Source organism: Sesamum indicum, linkage group LG6 (genome assembly GCF_000512975.1).
Source record: "Sesamum indicum cultivar Zhongzhi No. 13 linkage group LG6, S_indicum_v1.0, whole genome shotgun sequence".
NCBI classification, from domain to species: domain Eukaryota; kingdom Viridiplantae; phylum Streptophyta; class Magnoliopsida; order Lamiales; family Pedaliaceae; genus Sesamum; species Sesamum indicum.
In genome coordinates, this window is record NC_026150.1 from 3002618 (window position 1) to 3011167 (window position 8550).

Below are 8550 nucleotides of genomic sequence, written 5' to 3' on the forward strand. Positions count from 1 at the left end.
AGGGAAAAAATATATGAGTCTCTCATATAACATTTTGAAATTAATTGGTGTTTTTGTTCCTATCAGTTTATTTCTTTCAATATTTTTAACTTTTGATCCTGCATCTTTTTAATTTTTGTGATTGTATTTTTTATTTTGTTCATGGGGTTCACCCTTCTCGTTGGTGGAGGTGAACTACGAAGAACAAAAAATTTAAAATCATAAAAATTAAAAATATACAGGACAAAAAAATCATAAGCAAGGACAAAAATTATACCGAATAATTTAAATTATGGGACCATAAATACAATTTAATCTTTTTGGATTAGTATGTACCTGGTTTGAAGTGGAGCAGTACATAGGTTTCGTGTGAGGCGCGATTCTGGTTTTGGCGTCTTTAATTACAATTTGTTTGTGTCCGAAAAGAATCGTGTTTCTCATGCACCTTGTTGGGGAAAACAACAAAAGAGATCATGGTACGTGCTACTACGTCTCTTGTTGATTTGGATTTACTTGTGAACCGATATATAGGCGAGCTGCAGGCGTTACTACGGCGCGATGCCCACGTCGTGCGATGAGGCGGCCAAGCAAGGCCGTGATGCTGCCATCAAGGGTGTCGATGCCGCCAAGAAAGGCGGCCACCAACTCAAAAATGAAGCTGCTGCTACTGCACATAATGTATATATATATATATATGTCTGATTAATATCATTTTTTTACAAAATTAATTTAAATACGGAAAATAAATTTTTATTTAAGGGTAAATTCTATTTTGTCATTCGAACTATGTTCAGTTTATACTTTTCTATTCAATTTTTCTTTTGTCTCAACTTACTATCTCAATTTGTGAAATTTGTACTTTGTCGTAGATGACTATTTCTCGATAAATTTTTCTGCTGAAAAAATATCATATATGCTGCACATATGATATTTACGAGCAATTAATGTATGAGTAAAATATCACATGTGCATTGCATATAATATTTTTTGCAACAAAAAAATCAATTGATAAACAGTTATATATGACAAATACAAATTCACACAGTGTAAAAATAAGTATGATTGAAAGCATGGGGATTGTTTAATTTTTGGAGTGTTGGAGCAAGTGCAGACTTATAGTTGTTGTATGATTGGTGAATGAAGGCAGCTGAGAAGACAAAGGGGATGGCGGAAGAGGCGGCGGGGAGAGTGAAGCAGAGTGCAGAGGCAGCGTGGGGGTCCGTTAAGGAGAACACCAGAAAGATGAGTGAGACGATGGCGGGGAAAGCCGACGCCACTAAACACACTCTCAAAGAAGAGGCTGCCAAACTTGAGCGCAACTTCAAGAATTGATCATCAATTAATTCATCATTTTTATTCTTTTTCTTTTTCCTCATCTCAATTGGATTATTTTTCAATAATTCTATATATATATATATATATATATATTCTTGATTTGACAGCAGTACAGTACAAGGATGTTAGTTAGGACATTTCTTTTTTAATTTTATAGTTGGATGTTGTACAATTTTTGCATGTAGAATAAGTACAACTACATAAAAATGTTTTCCTTGTTTTTCTTTTTCCAGATTTTTAGTTATGGGATTTTTATTTTTTTAATCATTATAAATTCAATATTAATTCACTTAATATATTAGATAACTAAAAATAATAAAATTAATTATAATAAAATAATACAAACATCTAGTGAAAATCAATAAAATTTATTGATGGGGTTTTGGGGGGCGGGAGGTGGAATCTGAATGTTGACCAAAATATCTAATATGTTTTGTATTAATGTGAAAGGGGATGGATTGAGCTTCTTTTTTACTACTCGGAATCAGTGCACTAACCTTAGTCTTTAAGATTACATGGTCGTGGATAGGACTACTTTGGATAATGCCTTCTCTCTCTCTCACAAACACACACACACACACAAAAATATTTTTCGTCCTTAAGAGTCTTTTTATTTTTAATTTTACTGATTACATAATTATCATTTAGGGCTCCGTAACTTTAGAAAAGTAGCACTTTTATCCTATTTGAACCTTTTTGTTAGATATTTGATGGAAAAAATCACGTGGTCTTTAAGTGTATGGGACAAAACTATTTTTTTTTTTTTAAAGTAATGAAGTTAAAAGTGAGAATTCCTCAGTCAATGGTATCAAAAGTGTAGAGAACTCAATACCCATATGGTAGGTCTGTCTAATATTTTTATTAAAATATCTAATAAAAATATGTCATGGACTCAAAATTGTTCATTTTTAGAAGTTATGAGATTAAAATTGAGATTCTGTGATCAATAAAATTACAAGTAAAAAAAATCTTAAATTATAAAAAAAAAATGTTATTTACCTTCCCTATAATTTACAATGCAACTGTGGTAGCATTACACATAGTAAACAATTATATTAATGATATTATACTATTATTTACAGCGACAATTTTGTTCATAATCTTTTATTATTAATTATAGTGACCACTTACACAAATCTTGTCACAAATAAAATTATAAAAATCATTATATAAATAAAAAAAATTATGACTTAATACTTGATTAGCAACAATATCACTTTATTTTAATTCATATATAATAATACCACTTTATTTTTTGTTCTTGATATATATTCACTATTTATTAAGATCATATTAATTTGCTCCCTAAGACATCCCAAAAAAAAAAAAAAAAAAAAGAATCTTGTAGTTCATGAATTGCAATAATTAATGAAGTTCATGAAAGATTTTTCTTTATAATTTTTGTGAAAATTAATAATGATATGATGTGTCAAAATTGACAAAGACTAAAGTGCATTAAAGTAGCCACTGCGTGGGAAAATTGAAATTTTGATCCTATAATATATATTTTTTTGTGATTTTAATCTTATTATTTGATCCTTTAGCATATTTAGTTCTACAAATATCAAAAAATTAATATTTTAAGTCTCATTAACCGTTCTGTCCAATAAAAAGTTTTCATAATGGAGGAGAAGCCACATCAGATGCCAACCTGGTCGACCACATTGTCACATCACATTACAAAGCCAGCACCCATTCGGTACAAATCCCCGACACGCTGTCCGCTTCACGTGAACACACCAACGCGCACATGCTCGAACGAGCAACTGACCTGCATGAAAAACACAAGCAACAATATATACTAACGTTATCAATTAAAACATTAACATTGGCTAACTATTTTCCTGCATGCTAAAAATCCCACCACCTTTGTAATCAGAATCAACATATGTCATGCTCTTACTGGCGGTTTCCGGGCATCCCTTTTCTCTCCATATTTCTATGATAAATTCGCGTAGATAATTACGAGAAATTCGGAGAAAAAATGAGGAATTGGTGGATACACAGAGAGATGAGAGAGATAGAGATAGAGATAGAGAGAGAGCTGAGGGGAGAAGTTTTGTTTTTGTATTACGTCAGGAGAGAATGGACACGTAGCGGGCAGTGAAGAGCATCGCCGTTTCGCCGACGAATGGAGACAAAGCCCAGCTAACCGTGCCAAGAGTCTTTCCCGCAGTCGGTCCAATCTCTCGCTTTCTCTCTCTATACTTACATATATATGTGAGTTTGTGTGTGTGTGTGTATGTACGTGTACATGCATGTAATTTAGCAGGGCGGGTGGGGAGGAGAGAGAATTGAGCTGCTGGCTGTGAATTATTCCATTCGTATTGAAATATTTGCAGCGGTTTGGAATGGGGGAAAAAAAGGGAAAGGCTGGTGCACCGCTGTGGTGAACCATTCAGGTGGGAACGTATGGATAGAGGCGTATAATCCGGAGGTGGGTGGGAGAAAGCAGCGGCACGAGGTTTTGTTTTTGGTTGTTTTCTCTCTCTCTCTCTAAAAAGTCCAAACTGCTCATCGCTCCTATCTCTAATTTGAAGTTAAGGAAAATTAAAAGAAAAAAAAAAGGGGGCCGGTTTCTTTCTCTCTCTTACTTAAGAGCAAAACTCCACAACAAAACGATTTGAACTTATCTGCAGAGACACTCACACCCCCCCAAGTGAGAAGAAGAAGCAGAAAAAGAGCCATTAATAGAGAAAAATAAATAGAACATTCATGGTGGTTGTTGGGTTTCGGACGATTTAAGTTTGGTGCTGCTCTTCACTCCACTTTTGTCTTCTTTTGTTAGGGTTTTCTTTGATTCTTGGTGGTTCGGTTCAGACCTTCCGTTTCGTTTTCTTCCTAGAATTCTTGTTTGTGATGAATTCCTTCCCCATATATATGTCTTAGATTTTGCTTCTTCCTAGTACTGAATCTTGGCGGAGTTCAAGTGTAATGATTTTGGAGTTGATGATGGTGCGGACAGATGTAATCTCCGTTAGATCTTCATATTAAAAGTGTAGATTTGTGAGAGGAGTCGCTTTCTAATTTGGATATTGTATTAGCAAGTGGGCTGTAGAGAAATCCCAGATGCTTTTTGTTGCAACTTGCATCCATACTTTGTACTTGAAGAACTTGAAGGCGGGCCCTTTCAACTTGTTTCCTTAATCACTTACAAGAACCCTCTTCTTTCCTTATCCGTACGCAGTATACTGTCCTGTCCCCCCCCCCCCTCTCTCTCTCTCTCTCTCTCTAGAATTTCACTTATATTATATATGTGTGTGTGTGTGTGTGTGGCAACCATATTATTCATCTGAAGCGGCAGTGTTGATTATCCTTTTGAAGAAAAGCAGAGATTTTCAACTTAAATCCCACTTGGAAATTAAGTTTCCAAGATGATTAAAGATGAAGCGGTGGAGCAGGATCTGCATTTTGCTGCGGGAAATGTTGAGGTGAAGATTGAAGATATGGCAGCGGCGGTGGCGGCTGATGGTGGTGTTGCAAACCCCGCTGGTTTTGATCCCATGGAAGAAGACCATCAAGCAGTTGTAATGGCTACTATTGGTGAGAAAGATTTATGGCTTGATAGGGACCAAGAACATCTTCTTGATGTGAATGATGCTTCCATCTTCTACAATGATTTCCCTCCTCTCCCGGATTTCCCTTGCATGTCTTCCTCCTCGTCTTCTTCCTCCACTCCGGCTGCGTCTAAGCCTATGGCCCCCTCATCATCTTCCTCCTCGGCCGCGTCCTCCTCGCCGGCCGCCTCTTGGGCAGTGATGAAGTCTGATGCCGAGGAAGATACGGGGCGGATGAGTTTCCAGCAGACCACGGATGTGGAAGAGGTGAAAGTGGAGCCCGCCGCCTTATCCTCCACCGCCTCCATGGAGATCCCGCCGCCGTCTGAACATGATGGTCTGGGCGATGTCGATTGCATTGACGTGATGGAGAATTTCGGGTACATGGATCTGATTGACACCAACGAAATTTGGGACCCTTCTTCAGTTTTCCAAAGTGAAAACCCTCAAGAGTTCTTGGAAGACCAACAGACGGCGGCGCCGCTGCTGCTGGAAGGGTCGTCACCGCAGGACCCGAAGATGCAGTGCCAAGACGAGAATGATGGGTTCAGTTTTCTGCAGGGGAACAGCGAACTTGCTATGATCTTCTTCGAGTGGCTGAAGCAAAATAAGGATTACATTTCAGCAGAAGACATGAGAAGCATAAAACTCAAGCGATCCACCATTGAAAGTGCTTCTAAGCGTTTGGGAAGCACAAAAGAAGGTAAAAAACAGCTTCTGAAACTGATTCTTGAGTGGGTTGAACAATACCAGCTTCAGAAAAAGCGTATGAGGGAAAGTGGCCTCCAATCTCCCTATGCCTATCAAGAAACTGTCCAGAACTCTGATCCTAATCCAAACCCTAACCCTAACCCCAGCTTCAGTTACAGCCCTCTACCTCCTGATCCTAATGCCTGCTTTTCTTCCTCTCCCTGGATGCCTCCAGCACCACCACCGCATGCATCAGAGGTCACCGCGATGGTGGCGGCCCCACCAGCTTTCGCCCCACCGATGGCCACCGGGTATGGTGGCGATCCGTATTCGAACCCAATTCCAGTGGCTCCTATGAATCATCAAGTTGTTAATGGGATTCCATATCCGCATGCAGCTGAATATCCAGTAATGGAGCATGCTCAATCCTGGGTCATATCACCCTTCCCCATGCAACAGCCTCATCAGTTCAGCCATTTTCCTGATAATGGCAACATGATTACTCATCAACAGGCTTTGTATGGGCATCCCTACCAGATTTTTGATCCAAATGGGGAAAGATTGATGAGATTGGGCTCTTCAGCAACGAAAGAGGCTAGGAAGAAAAGAATGGCCCGCCAGAGGCGTCTCTACTCGCACCATCACCGCCACAGTAGCAACTCGAATCAACACCAAAATCAAATGAATGATGCCCATGTGGTGGGCGAGGCCAGCGAGGACGGTGATCAGGCTGGTTCACCGGGCAATTGGGTGTACTGGTCTCCCAGCGGTGCTGGATCTTCACCAACTCCAGGAAGCGGTCCACCTGCGGATGCATCACAAGCGCATTCCGGGGATCGCGCCCCTGTGCAGCAGCAAAATTATCAGCGGCAGTCGTCTTCTGATCGACGACAGCAGCAGGTTTTTTTTTTTTTTTCTCTGTTTTCGTGAATCTTTGATTGAGATTTGATGTTCTAACATGAGAATCATTTAGTAATTAGTATTTGTGATACAATTGTTTTTTGTTTTTTATTTTTTGTGTGGTTGTTTGTTATCTGTAGGGTTGGAAAACGGAGAAGAACTTGAAGTTTTTGCTGCAGAAAGTCTTGAAGCAAAGTGACATAGGTAATCTCGGAAGGATCGTGTTGCCAAAAGTAATAGTCTCTGCCTTTCTTGGTTCTTGATATAATTGATATCAAATTGCATTTCATATGGCTTAATGTCTGGTCTGTTGGCATTAAGATTTGTGAATTCTGATTAAAGTTTGAAATGGGTTGTCAGAAAGAGGCTGAAAGCCACCTCCCGGAACTGGAATCAAGAGATGGAATTTCCATTGCCATGGAAGACATTGGTACTTCTCGTGTTTGGAATATGCGATACAGGTATTAATCTTTGCTGGATTAACTGTTTAGAATTGCGGAATGCTATTGCACTGTTTTCTCCTAAGCTAATTCCTTTTACTGTATGATTGGGGAATTAATCCAGGTTCTGGCCTAACAACAAAAGCAGAATGTACCTTCTGGAGAACACAGGTAATTGGTGCTTCGGCCGTCATCTTGTTGAAATTGCTAATGATCATCGAGGGGCTAATTAATCATTTCATTTCTGTTGTTTTAGGAGATTTTGTAAGAGTCAATGGGCTGCAAGAGGGAGATTTCATCATCATATACTCGGACACAAAATGTGGCAAATATGTAAGAGATTTGTCCCCCTTCTTTTCCCTTAATTGCAATAAGATGGTCTTTTCAGTTCTCATTTCTAATTTTGTTCTATCGTGCTGCAGATGATACGAGGAGTTAAAGTGCGGCAGCCAGGCGGAAAATTGGAGGGGAAGAAGCCGGCAAGGAGAAACATGCGCAACTTATCCCTTGCTGGTAATAGCTCGTCACTAGCACCTATCAAACAAGCCGTGAGATGAGAAGGAAGAGACAACAAGCCCTCAACGGATGAAATTGGACGATGATCGACTTTCCTGATTTCTTGCCGTTCTTTATTTACCTAATTATATATATATATAGTATTGCTTGTGAAGACCTTAAGTGCCAAAGTGTGTTATATACACTTGTAAGTGAGAAAAGGGCATGTCGGCCGGCCGGGTGGTGCTCATTTTGATTTTCCGATATTATTATGTGTTGTCTCGTACATAGTATTCGATCGGTTGTGTATGTGTTAGTAGCTGTTTCTTGATGATGGTCCGCATAGTGATTTGCAGCCTGCATCGACCTTGACTGCTATGTGTTTGTATTACTAAACAAACTGTGATATATGTTGTAATGTTATGACAATAAGTCCTATGTTAATTAATGTGTGGGGATGCTGTCTCAAAGTATATGGTTATTGAGGTCTCAGCATCAGTTGGTTTTCTTGTATTTGCTCTTGATTCAGATTCATGAGGGTCTTCTGTTCTTGAAAATTGTGACTTGACATGGCCGTTAGGCCTACTTTTATTTTAATTTTTATAATGAAGTTTGTTATAAACGAATGATGCAACTCCAGTGGAATATTGCAGTGTTTGTTGTCTTATTAATTGGCAAGAATTGACTATTGGGGAAATAATACTGAATTTTTTTTTGGTTCTTTAATTTTATCTTACATTAATTTTAATTTGGCAATGTGGCCTTTATTTATTTAGTTCTATAAGTTACAAAAATAATGACAATTTTTTATAAGACATGAGTTGGAAGATATGTTGGACATATTTTGGTGGAATCACTAATTTTTGGTGGAAAAAAAAGTTATAAGAAAAACTTCATTACTAAGGTAACTAAACAGACACACGTTTAAGGAATCCAAAAATAACATGAGTGAGAATAAAAAAAACTGTAGGGGATATTTATAGTAATTTCAGAATTTGGTGTTATCAATAACTTCCATTTATTAATAGAAATGGGGTTTCTTTTATATATTTGTATAGACATATGTTGGGTTGGACCCGGACCGGTTTCAGATTTAAAGCCCAACGAACCTCGGCGTTGGATTGCGCGTCGGAATTGGTAAGGAACTTTTCACT

General features: G+C 38.3%; 2 protein-coding genes across 4 annotated transcripts in view; both read left to right on the plus strand.

Moving 5' to 3' along the window:
- LOC105163494 overlaps window positions 1-1535 on the plus strand; it is a 1923-nt gene extending 388 nt beyond the window's left edge. The window contains exons 2-3 of the mRNA XM_011081857.2: window positions 511-657; window positions 1123-1535. Coding sequence (XP_011080159.1) covers window positions 511-657; window positions 1123-1311 — 336 coding nt within the window. The 3' untranslated portion in view covers window positions 1312-1535. The remainder of the gene's footprint in view (window positions 1-510; window positions 658-1122) is intronic.
- LOC105163495 (B3 domain-containing transcription factor ABI3) lies at window positions 3975-7869 on the plus strand. 3 transcript variants are annotated; one of them, XM_011081858.2, is made up of 6 exons: window positions 3979-6461; window positions 6602-6694; window positions 6822-6922; window positions 7026-7072; window positions 7158-7234; window positions 7324-7869. In XM_011081858.2, exons 1-6 carry the CDS (start codon window positions 4689-4691, stop codon window positions 7456-7458), a joined length of 2226 nt encoding a protein of 741 aa, XP_011080160.1. In that variant the 5' UTR covers window positions 3979-4688; the 3' UTR covers window positions 7459-7869. The 3 variants fall into 3 exon arrangements, with proteins under 3 accessions (XP_011080161.1, XP_011080162.1, XP_011080160.1); XM_011081859.2 differs by lacking the exons at window positions 7026-7072; window positions 7158-7234; window positions 7324-7869 and having other exon boundaries at window positions 3975-6461; window positions 6602-6695; window positions 6822-6905; XM_011081860.2 differs by lacking the exons at window positions 7026-7072; window positions 7158-7234; window positions 7324-7869 and having other exon boundaries at window positions 3975-6461; window positions 6602-6665; window positions 6822-6905.

What these genes read in the sequence shown, in the direction of transcription:
- LOC105163495 (XM_011081858.2), top strand. Translation starts at nt 4,689, where the DNA reads ATGATTAAAGATGAAGCGGTGGAGCAGGATCTGCATTTTGCTGCGGGA. An exon ending in GTACCTTCTGGAGAACACAG is followed by an intron (nt 7,073 to 7,157) that starts GTAATTGGTGCT and finishes CTGTTGTTTTAG; the next exon opens with GAGATTTTGTAAGAGTCAAT. An exon ending in ACACAAAATGTGGCAAATAT is followed by an intron (nt 7,235 to 7,323) that starts GTAAGAGATTTG and finishes ATCGTGCTGCAG; the next exon opens with ATGATACGAGGAGTTAAAGT.